The 12,436-nt window shown below is 33.0% G+C and overlaps 1 protein-coding gene and 1 long non-coding RNA gene across 2 annotated transcripts; both read left to right on the top strand.

The window, feature by feature from the left end:
- Positions 1–678: 678 nt before the first annotated feature.
- On the top strand, positions 679–10,750 carry LOC134256332 (uncharacterized; the record flags this gene model as incomplete). The annotated part of the gene is made up of 7 exons (XM_062738981.1): positions 679–787; positions 2,487–2,570; positions 2,979–3,147; positions 4,213–4,304; positions 4,404–4,463; positions 4,789–4,994; positions 10,649–10,750. Coding segments are annotated over exons 1-7 (756 nt in total), but the record flags the coding sequence as incomplete, so codon positions are not given.
- On the top strand, positions 5,788–9,244 carry LOC134256331 (uncharacterized). Its single transcript, XR_009989705.1, has 4 exons — positions 5,788–6,287; positions 6,573–6,677; positions 6,994–7,156; positions 8,834–9,244. It is a non-coding gene; the product is annotated as an uncharacterized LOC134256331 (long non-coding RNA).
- Positions 10,751–12,436: the final 1,686 nt, after the last annotated feature.

The following is a 12,436-nucleotide window of genomic DNA, read 5'->3' as shown; positions in this document are numbered from 1 at the left end:
GAGACTGAATATGAAATGTTTCGCACCCCCCTTTTCAGCATTAAAAAACAAAAAATAATTACTTTTATTCACTTTTGACATCTTAATGTATGCCATTTAAAGATATACGACAAAAACTTTTTATTTCCCTTCCTTTTTTTCCATATAAATCATGTAATATGTTTAGTTTTCAAATCCACGTATTTATTGCATTTTCTGTGCTTCCATAGATATATCACTGAAAGATGCGGATTCGACCTGCTCCGCATCTTACCTTTAGATTGCAACCAGTATTTCCGGCGACAACATTGCTCGGGAACACGCACATGAAGAATGGTAAGTTTTTTTTACTTTTTAGAAAGCTTTTAAGATATTCTTTCAATTTTACTGACAAGGAAAATTTAGAGGATGTATAGAGTGTCTTCTTTTACGATTTAGTATTCATTAACGCGGCATTTATATACGTAAAAATTTTGAACGAAAACTATTACATATCCAGTAAAAACAAAGAACTACTTACCATAATGCGACAATTTGCTCTAGAAAATCTGTCACCGAAAAACGCACGTGAATTCCGCAAATAGGTAGATTAAGCTATACGTGATAGGTTTAAATACCTAGATAGCTATTTTTAGCTATATAGGTGGATCTAGTGATTTTCCTGGACCTGTGCATGGTTAAATGAGACTGCACTTCTTTCATGATAATTTAAAAAGAGAGTTTATACATTTGATATATTTTAAGGAGGATGCTGGTAGGAGTTCAATGTGCGAAGGATGTCCCGGACAAGCAATGTGCAGAGCTCAGGGTAACACTGAAGTTCACATCCCATCTGACAAAAAAAATCTCAAAATTTCCTAGTTTGATCATGTTTTGTTGATAGTTATAATTCAAAGAGTTCTTATCTTTGCTAGCCAATGGTTACTGAAACGCTACTCTCCTCATAAACCGTTGGCCTAAGGTGTTAAAAAAAAGTCAGGATTATTTTTCTCAAGTTCTGGTAGGATTGTATCAACATTGATCGACCAATCAGCAATTATCTTTTGTAAATGACAATATGCATCTTGGATTTGCATTCTGTTTTGACTCTTTACTCTCGGTAATGAAAAATGCAAGTATACAACCATCACATGCCATTCTATGAATAGATATGGTGTCATCCACTATCTTAAAGCCATATATGGCGTATGTACAATGAAAATTATTAGACTAAAATTATAAGAACTTGTTATTTGTATCACTACTTTATATTTTATTTTTTAGAAACTAGTAAACAGGGTTTAAGTTATTTTAGGTTTGTCAGTTTTAATGTGGTGAATAATATGTCATTGTAAAGCACCACGGAGAAATAGTGATATTTTAGTAGTGTGATATCGATGTAATATTTAAAAACTGTTTCTTGTTTATTATGTATGATTGTTGTATTTTATGTAACATTATTATGTAGTCGGAAAATAGCTCTTCAGAGCTAATGTTCTTTGTTGATGTACCCGACTTTAAATAAATATTATCTTATCTTATCTTATCTTTTATAAAGATAGAACTTTTCCGTAAATTACAAAATCTAAGTCAATTGCGTTATAAAGATATCACAATTTAATTTGGATTCTCGGAATTTTCTCCGACTCGGAAGAAAATACAAAGGATTTAAATAACACATTACAGAGAGATAAAAATCGTATTATTAGATGAAACGAGGTGTTCTCCGTGTTCAGAATTGTATGAAAAGCTTTAATTTAAATGTATTAACTATATTTCTTTACTTAATTTTGTACTTTTCAAAAATATATTTTTTTGATCAGTTACGCCATGTATGGCTTTAAGCAATGGGCAAAATATGATTAGGAATCTACATTGAAGATGTAAATATAAAAAGAAACCTTCTTGTTAATTATTCTTTAAAAATTCTAATGATTTAAATACGTTATTTCTGTTGATGATGCAATCTGTGTGCTCCTATTAAAAATCGAAATCATGTGACAAAAACAATCCCCTCTTTTACAAGGTATTATGAGGAGAGTAGCATATCAGGAATCCTAGGATAGTGAAGATGAAGAGCCCTGTATCCTCTCTCCCCAGTAATAAGGGGAAGAGATGTGTTGTTTTTAGCATGGTTGGTTGTCTTTTTTTTAAAATTAGCTACCTGTCTGTCACAAAATATTGAATTGGTTGCAATTTTCAAGCATTTATTTGAGGAACACCAGATCAGCTTTTAAATGCAGAGTCATGAATACTGTATACAGGGTTATTTTTGCCCTGTGTTATTTTCGCCCTTTTACACTTGCTCACAATTTTGCCCAGTTTTAAATTTGCCAATTCACAGTTCTGTTTAAGAAATTATATAGTGTGCTTTGATTTTGCCCTGTTTAAAATTCGCCCAAATGTGAAAAGGGCAAATCGGACGAAAATAAAAATGGGTCGAAAATTTCCCTGTATACAGTAATCATTTTATTAAATGTTTAATTCCCTGAAAATCTCTTCTGCAGACCTAGACCTTACTTTTGTAGGTGCGGTGGACCCAGATCAGGAGGTTATAGATGTCAGAATGGGGGCCATAAAACACAAGATCCTCGTGTTGTCTGGGAAGGGAGGTACGTAATACCAGAAGTAGAACAGGATTCAACAGTGTCAATATACTATAACCGTTACAGCTTATTATCTAGTGAGATGTTTTCTACCATGCAGCATTTTCTTACTGTTCACAGTAACACCCACCTCTGCTTTAAAACTCTTGTTCAAACTGTGAGATAAAGTATCAATTGATATCTATAAATATTAATAGTAGAAAATAGTATACTCTCATGCCTTAAATGGGAAAATTGTGTGAACTATTACCCAAACTTTACCCAAATGCGTTGTATATGAATTGAATTAACTAAAACAAATTTAGAGCTGAAGATATCCAAAATAAAAACAGGGAGATGGTTTGATGGCAAATGAATTGGAAATTCGTAAATGTCTACCCTAAATTGAAATGACTGTTTGATTTTGATTTGCAGGTGTTGGAAAATCAACTGTAGCATACTTGTTATCATTGGCTCTAGCTAAATGTCAATCATCTAAAGTGGGTGTGATTGACTTGGACATTTGTGGACCCAGTATCCCGAAGCTCTTCAATGTGGAGCACCAGTCTATTTTACAGTCACCATATGGATGGAAGCCTCTTATGTAAGTATTGAAAGTGCCAGTGCTTTTTAAGTTACCTGAGCCCAAGGCTCAAGTGAGCTTTTCTGATCAAAATTCATGGTCACTTGTCTGTTGTCATAATTTTATCTTTTTCTCTAGAAACATTGGACCAACATCAATTCAACATAGTAAAGAGTATCTTTGGGTAAAGAGAATAAAATTTTGTTCAAATGAAGGCCCACATCCTCTTCCAAGGCGAGATATCATAATTAAGAAGAGAAAATAGTGGGGTGACTGGGGTCATTGAAAAATTCTTCTTTCCAAGAATAACTCGGCCTCAGACTTATATAAGCACTTACTGACATAGGGTGGATTCAAGTTTGTTCAAATCAGGACCCCTGAGGATAGGCTAGGACAACAATGTCCATGGCTTATTAAAGTTTTACATTGAATATAAAGGAAAATAAACAGTAAAATTATGATCAATAAAATTTATTTTGAAGCATCCTCAGGAAGTGTATTCTAGTTGTTCAAATCATGACAGCCCCCCCCCCCCCCCCCCCACACACACACACTTGGGTTATGGTGGTGCTACAATGGGTGATCAAAGTTTTACTTAGCAAAATATAGGGAAAATACATTTCAAAATCTTTTCTAGAACAGTAAAGCCATGATTAATCAGATTTATATGGCACAACCTTAGGTGTTAATTCAAGTTTACTTAGTACAAATCATGAATCTTCAAAGTAGAGAGGGCCACAGAAGGGGATCTAATTTTTACATAGGAATGCATTAAGTCAAAAGTGAAAAAATCTGCTGCTGAAGAATGGAAGGTCCATAGTGTGACCAAGGTGAGTGTTTCGGCCCATTGACCATTTGTAAAAACTTACTTGTTTTTAGTAGGATATTATAATAAAAATTATCAGATTGAAAGATGGATTTTGAATACATGTATGTATTTATTTTTCATCCTAAACAAATTGAACAATCATTCAATTAACATAATACAACTTTACATGTATATAAAAAAAAATCTGCAAATTTCTAAAAGGATGTTTCCCCCCTTTCATTCTTTCTTTTTCAACATACAAACAACTACTTTTTCAGATCTCCCAATGGCGATATCAAGGTAATGTCTGTGGGATCTCTCCTCGAATCTGATAAAATGTCCATCATTTTCCGAGGACCGAGAAAGACAGGTAATCTGGTACAGTTATTTATAGCTCATGACATCACTCACTCTTCTATGAAATTCCATCTTACATTAAATGCTGATTTTAAATATTTTGCAATTTTAGGTTTGATTAAAAGATTCCTGAAGGAGACATTCTGGGGAAAATTAGATTTCCTAATTTGTGGTCAGTACGTCATGGACATAAGTATACTTTGCTATGTATTATGTCTTCAGAAACAATATATTTTTTGAGATTTTAATACATATCATTTCTGATAAGAATCTTATTGTTCAATGGTAAGCAAAACTTTGTTAGTTTGTGGGGACATAATTTCTTGGGTAACTCATTTTTACAGAAGATTCAATGAATAAATTTGTTGACAAAATAATTGTTCAGGGAGATGTAACCCACGAAATCCACAAACATTGGTCCCCACAAACATGGATGATTTCACTGTACATGTAATTACTGTTAAGAATCTTGTTGATTTTTAATTCTTATCGAGCAGACACTCCCCCTGGAACAAGTGATGAACACATGGCGATTGTCAAACTTCTGAAAAATGTCAAACCAGATGGAGCCATCCTAGTTACCACTCCTCAGGAGGTTGCCATGGCAACCATTAAAAAAGAAATCAATTTCTGTAAGAAGATGGGTTTGTCCATCCTGGGGATTGTAGAAAATATGGGTGGCTTTGTCTGTCCTTGCTGTAAGGTTAGTGTTATTGTCTAAGAAGTTTTATAATGAAATTCATTTAAATGGAGCTTAAACATAATACAAGTTTAATACAAGTTTAACCCCTTCACTTCCGTACCGGTCAAATTGACCGGTGGCGCGTTAAAACACGACTTCGCGAAAATAAGATCTCCGTATCTATTTAATGGTAACATGAAGGTATATAAACTATATATCATCTTTTTGGAAATTTTCTCTACTTTTAAAATATTTAAAAAGATAATGTCTTGATTACCGGTATTTAATCGATTTTACGTTGTAAATACAAACGTGACTTTTTGAAAATGGCGTAATTTTCCAAAGCGATTGCCGATTTTCCAGACGATTGACAATTTTTTCCTGTTTCACTTTTTAAAGAAAGCATGGTATATTCTTAAAGCACATTTTCTCTACTTTTAAAATATGTAAAAATTACTGTTATTACTTTAAGGTATATTTTTAAAACAAGAATTTTCTTACACTTATGTGTTTTTTCTCGGTTTTATTCGTAATGTTTTAACAAAGCTCAGTTTTACGTTTATTTCTGTGTTGAAATAGGGAAAACAAAATAAAGCTGGTAAAAGTAGAGAAAATTTCCTTTCTAACAAGCCCTTACAGGCCTTCTTATGCTCAGTATTTTTTTAATTACGATAATTTGAATTTGTGACCTTCGCATAGTTTTTATGGAAAAATCGATCAATATTTACCATGTAACATCAAGGTCGATATTGTTGCGTCTTACTCGAAACAACCAATTCTTTTATAAGACTGTTTTGACCATTTAAATATATATTTTTTACTGAAATAAATGCATAATATAAAAATACATTAAAAAAAAACAAATATATACTATCGTTCTGCCTTTTGTGTGAAATGAAATGTCAATTCATTCATCCACATGTAATGATGAAAATTTCATGTAGTGATGTACATGATGACATTGATGTACAATGTTGAGAAAATTGTAGATTCCCTAAACGTCAATCTTTACTAAAAAAAATCAGATTTTAATATAGTTGTATCTTGTTATATTGTATACTTAATTTGCAAATTAATTAGATCTATATTGACACGAAATTTAACAATACAAGAACTCGCATTTTTAAATAAATACGACTCATCACTGTATGAGTTGATACGAATTGAAATAACCACGTGTTTCCGCTATGGTAGCAGTAAACAAACAACATGATGGTGATGCGAAATCTGAACGTTAATTTTCATGATTTATTCACGACGAAGATCATCACATCAATGAATCAAATAATACGGACATGCCTTTGGTATTAGCAGGTGAGAATACGTGTATATTGACTGAATAGTTTAAGTTTAAAACGCAATTAGTTCACGTTCAAAAGAAAGCTAAATGTACACATGTACATGTACTAGATCTTCATATTTCAGTGTGCGTATTTCGTATTGTTAAGCCAATTTTGTGTTGCTTTTGAAATTTGATGCTTTTGAAAAACACTCGTAAGTTTAAAGTAAAATCAAAGTTGCCATAATATTAAAAAGATAGTTGTTTTCAGTATGTGTGTACCAGTGTGTACATATACCACTTTCACTTTGAATTTTTAGGGTGCTGGCACCATACGCAACAATACTTTCATCTGTGAATACCCACTTGCTAAGCCCACCATGAACTACGAATGCCAATTAATATGTAAGGACACTAATGAACAGGTAAATTTTTGTTTTGTTATTGAAAATTTCTGTATTTCTAAAATTTCAAAAAATAAAGTCAAATTTCATTTGTGTCATTCTCATGATATAGCATTCATACAAGTTTATAAACATTTGATTTATATTTTGAAAAATAAGTGTTTGAAACACATAATACTTATGATGATTGATAATTCATACAAACACATTATTTAAACACATAATATCTATTTGAAAGAATGCCGAGATATGAAACAATCTGTTTTTATAGACTGCTGAGGTATTTCCAATCTGCATAAAGTTTGTGGTTAGAATTTCCATTTTCTCATTTTTTCAGACACTTTCCAATTATCGTACATCATATATATGGGTGGTCAAACTCACTGGATGGTTTATCAACACTCCCATGCTCACGAACAGCCTTGCCCAAGGAATTTTGCCCTAAAGTAATATTGCAGTCTATTGTCTCCCTTCTTTTTACAACCCTGGCAGCCATGCAGGTATGCAATCTATGAAAACCATGAAGGGACATAGAATTTTTAAAAATTTATAAAAGTAAACCGAGTTCTCGATTTACACAATCCATTCTCTCAGATTGACAATCTGTTATAACAAATTTCCAATTCATATTCTCACAGATTATCTTCCCTCAAATTACACAATCCATTATCTCAGATTGTATAATTCATTCTCTAAGTTTAAATGATACGTTCCCTCGGAATGTAAACTCTTCCCATGATTTCATTGAAATTATTTATCTGTACATATTGGATATGGTAATACATGTTTAAAGAATAGAATATTGTAGTATTTTACATTCAACCTTTTATTACATATTACGGTCCAAAATGAGAAAAATACAAGAACATTTTCAAATCCATATGCTAGTACTGATATTTGTACAACAAAAAATCTTAGAGGTTTTTGTGTTACGTGTATATTAAGATAATTGAAAGTCTGAAATAGTAAAGTGAATATGGGTCCTGTGTAATCATAATATTTCTAAAATAAATATACGTTGAATTAGTTATGAAAGAGGTTGGAAATGACCGGTTGCTGAAACAAAATAAAAATAAGTGAACACACTAATTGATTAAAATGGTTGGATGTATCTGTACATATATGTAATAAAATTCAAGAGCACAGATTGCCAAAATCTTAGGACTGACGTTGTAACAAATCTTGAATTATTAATCTGTGAAAACGAATTACAAGTATGTAATTCGAGATCTCAAATTATGAATCAAGGGGGCGAATTAGTAATCTGTAAGATCGGATTGTGTAATTTGAGATCTCGAATTATAAATCGAGGGAATGATTTAGTATTCGTGGAATTGGATTGTCTAATTTGAGATCTCATTTTTTACTTTTTTGAAAAATTGCTGTGTCCCTTCATGGCTTTCGTAGCAATCTAATTACTGTAGATCACTAAATTTTCGCGACACCTTATTTTCGGGAGATAGTCGTTGACTCTTGATTAGCGAGACAAAATTTTCGCGAGTTGTGGTTATTGCTTTATATATTATCAAGGAATACTATTATACGCGAGAATTAAATTTTCGCGAGCACACTGCCTCGCGTAATTACGCGAAAATAAAGTTCTCGCAAATAAAAAGTGATTTACAGTAAAATTAAATCTTCCATCCACTGCCAGATTTTTTTATATGTTGCGATAGCGTAAACAGAGGTCTGGCTTTAGTCAGATTGCCATATATGCTATTTGTTTTAGTTCAGTAATTTTACCATAATGGTTTACTACAAGGTTGTTGAATTATCAGTCCTGATACATTGACTTAACAATATCATTTAACTACTTGAATCACACAATAGATGCAATCTTAATTTTAAAAGGAAAATCAAATAAATGTAGTAATTTTAGCATTCTTAAGGAGGCTGGGGGGTCAACAAATAAACCAAAAATTAACCACCAGAATTAACTTATTTTTTTATACATGGTATATTAAGCTGTCATCTATTATTTGGCAAAGAAAAAATTCCTACATTTTAGTTTTAAAATTTTACCATTTTTATATCGTTATATGGAGCTCTTCTTTTAAAGGAGATCGAAATAGTCTGAAAATGGCTGCCACCCCCCAGCCTCGTTAATTTTATTTATAAATGTAAATTCATATACACAATGACATGTATCTGTTTCAAAATATTTAAATCTTTTACAGGATAGAAGCTGATCACTTGAACTTGAAAGCAAATAATAATGTCTTGGACAAGTCAAAGAATTTCCTCCAGTCTTACAGAGAAGTAACAGTTGATAAAAGAATGGTGGACACAAAGTAAAAGTGCTCTTCAACATTTTGTTGAAGATTTCAGTCTGATTTGGAATTCATCTTGCAGTATATCTGGATTTGTATATTTGGATATAAGTGTCAAATTTTCAACTTATTGACTAAACAGTTTTGGGCTAAATATTGCCAATGCTATTTGTTATTATTATTTCCCTCCAAGATAACATGTCAAGTCTTTATTGTACCCCTTAAGCTCTGTTATACCAGAAAAATCTTGTAATGAAATCATTTAGTTTTTTTCTTGTTAGATTAAATCCATGAAAATAAAGATTATTTTTAATGGCATCAAGAGAATGGATTTCTTGTTTAACAAAAAGATTGTATATGTGTTTTGCTAGGGGTTTTTAAGAAGCAGACCAGAATTCTTTGCTTGCAAATTTTGTCATTCGCCATTTTTATTACGTCAACTATTAGATGATTTATCCATGTATGAAGCATTTCAAAATTGATATTTACTTACAGTTTAAAGCAGAATTCTCTGTACTGATATGACCTTGACCCCCTGAAGAGCAAGAGTGTCAAGGTCAATTTTTAATACAAAAATGTTCTTTCATCTTTATGGCCCATATATATCTTACAAACAATATCATGGAATATACAAAAAGTGTCTAGAATGTGTCCAGAATGTGAAATAACAAACATGTATATAGCCAAAACCTTTAAAAATGTTGTTGCTTAGCAACCACTTGAAGGTCATTAAACAGATATTTGAACTAAAATGATGCATGGATATTGCAGTTCTGATCCCTTCTTGAGAGTATATTCAGAATTTTCCATTTCAGCATCCATTGTGTAAAATTATGGCAAGAATATTGAAAAGTGTTGAAAAAAATTGATGAAACTTTTGCACTTATTTGACCTTTGACCTCCTAAAAAAAGTTCTAATAAGGTCAAACTTTAAGACAATTTATCTGTTGTATGTCCCTTGTAATTTTATGACCTCACATCTAACTTTTATATGTACTGGTGTGCATTAATGTATCTAGATTGAGTAAAAAATGAAAATTTCTGCTCGAAAATTAAAGAATTCTGCGTTGCTTAGCAACCCCTTTTAAGTAGTTATATGCAGAATTGAAAAAAAAGTTTATGTGTTTCATGTACTACAGTATAATGCTCTTTTGTGGGTATATCCCAAATTTCCTATTTCAACATACATAATACTTAATATTTAGCTTGAAGATTAAAAAGTATCAAAAAATTCCATAAAATTTTGCACTTAATTGACCTTTGACCTCAATTTTTACTAATAAGGTCAGTGGTTGAGCATCTAAATAGTCATAAAATATCATCTATATGAAATTCCCTTCAAAATGGTATGCATTAAGTCTAGCTTTCACCTAGGATAAAAAAGTTAGAAATAATTTAATAATGCCATGTCAAAAGGCCTCCAAAACACGTAAAATGCGCCGGAAGAGAAAGGGTTAAGCAACAGGCAAGTTGCCTGATTTGGCTATATCCTTAAAAATTTTGATATGACCATCCATATAACATACAAATAGACCCACTGTGAAAGATTCTCGACATTAACTGGGATTCACACATGTAAAGGCACGCTTACTTGCATCTTATAGAATTTAAATGTCATTTTAGCACAATCTTTGTTTAACCAGCCATTCGAAGATTATGTTAATAGCTTAGTTAATAGCTTCCTGTGAATTTTTTTTTATTTTTGTATTTCTCCTCTGCCAGGAAATGTCGGAGCTCTTTTCTGGGAGTGGAGTTACCTCCCTTGCCAGCAGCCATGGTGTCCCTGTTTTAGGGCATCTACCAATGGATCCAGTATGTACCGTAGTAATCTTTTCAACTTGTCTTAAATTCTGATGATTCTGATGCTAAAACTCCATAGGCGGATCCAGCCCCCCCCCCCCCCACCCTCGTTCGAATTTTTTGGATATAAAATTTATATGTCCATTATCCTAAAATCAAGGAAAAACATCTCTTATTTGTAAGAATTTGTCACCCCTGGAACACAATTTGGTCTTGCCCTAGACCCACTGGGGGCAGCCCCCTGGACCCCCATGCCTTCTACTGCGTTCCCCTGTTATGAAATTCCTGGATCCGCCACTGATTTCTTACAGTGTATTAAATTGTAACAGTTCTTGTAAACCTTAGCGTTACTTCATGACATCTATTTTATATCACATTCTTTTGATATTTTTAGCTCACCTCAATGAAGTTGGGGGAGCTTATGTAATACCCTCGGCGTCGGCGTCCCAGGTTAAGTTTTGGAGCAGTTTTCTTTTTAAGTACTTCTATGTCCTATATTGATTAGACATGCATGGAAGATGGTTCTAGTGTATTTCATTGTACCAGTCAAAGTTTCAGATGCTGCAATTTCAGCAAAGGAATGATCAGGTTAATGTTTTTGGAGCAGGTTAACATTTTTGGTGCAGTTTTTGGTGTAGTTTTCATTTCCAATTAACTATAAGCCCTATGTTGACCAAACTTGCATGAATGATACATCTAGGGATGCATACTACCGGGCTTGCTTCAGATGCTGAATCTGACCTACATTTTCTGGTGGAGTGAACAGGTTAAAGTTTTTGGTGCAGGTTTCATTTCCAAGTAACTATAAGCCCTATGTTGACCAAACTTGCATGGATGATACATCTAAGGATTAATACTACCGGGCTTGCTTCGGATGCTGATTCTGACCTACATTTTGCGGTTGAGTGATCAGGTTAAAGTTTTTGGTGTAGGTTTTATTTCCAAGTAACTATAACCTCTATATTGACCAAACTTGCATGGTTGATACATCTAAGGATGCATACTACCGGGCTTGCTTCGGATGCTGAATCTGACCTACATTTTGCGGTTGAGTGAACAAGTTAAAGTTTTTTGGTGCAGCTTTTGGTGTAGGTCTCATTTCCAAGTAACTATAAGCCCTATGTTGACCAAACTTGAATGGATGATACATCTAAGGATGCAAACTACCGGGCTTGCTTTGGATGCTGAATCTGACCTACATTTTCCGGTTGAGTGAACAGGTTAAAGTTTTTGGTGCAGGTTTCATTTCCAAGTAACTATAAGCCCTATGTTGACCAAACTTGCATGGATGATACATCTAAGGATGCACACTACCAGGCTTGCTTCGGATGCTGAACTGACCTACATTTTCTGGTTGAGTAAACAGGTTAAAGTTTTTGGTGCATGATTTATTTCCAAGTAACTATGAGTTCTTTAATGACCAAACTTCATGGATGATACATATAAGGATGCATACTACCAGGCTTGCTTCGGATGCTGAATCTGACCTACTTTTTGTGGATGAGTGAATGTATTAGTTTTTGATGCATGTTTCATTTCCAATTAACTGAGCCCTATAATGAGCAAACTTGCATGGACGATACATCTTAGGATGCACACTAATGGACTTGCTTCGGATGCTGAATTCCACATACATTTTTCAGATAACAGACCAGGTAAAAGTTATGGGTGCAGGTCTATTACCAAAAAACTATAGGCTTATATAACATT

Source organism: Saccostrea cucullata, unplaced genomic scaffold, assembly GCF_032062105.1.
Source record: "Saccostrea cucullata isolate Sc308-1 unplaced genomic scaffold, CSIRO_AGI_Scuc_v1 ctg16891, whole genome shotgun sequence".
Taxonomy (NCBI): Eukaryota; Metazoa; Mollusca; class Bivalvia; order Ostreida; family Ostreidae; genus Saccostrea; species Saccostrea cuccullata.
This window is presented reverse-complemented; position numbering and strand designations above follow the sequence as displayed.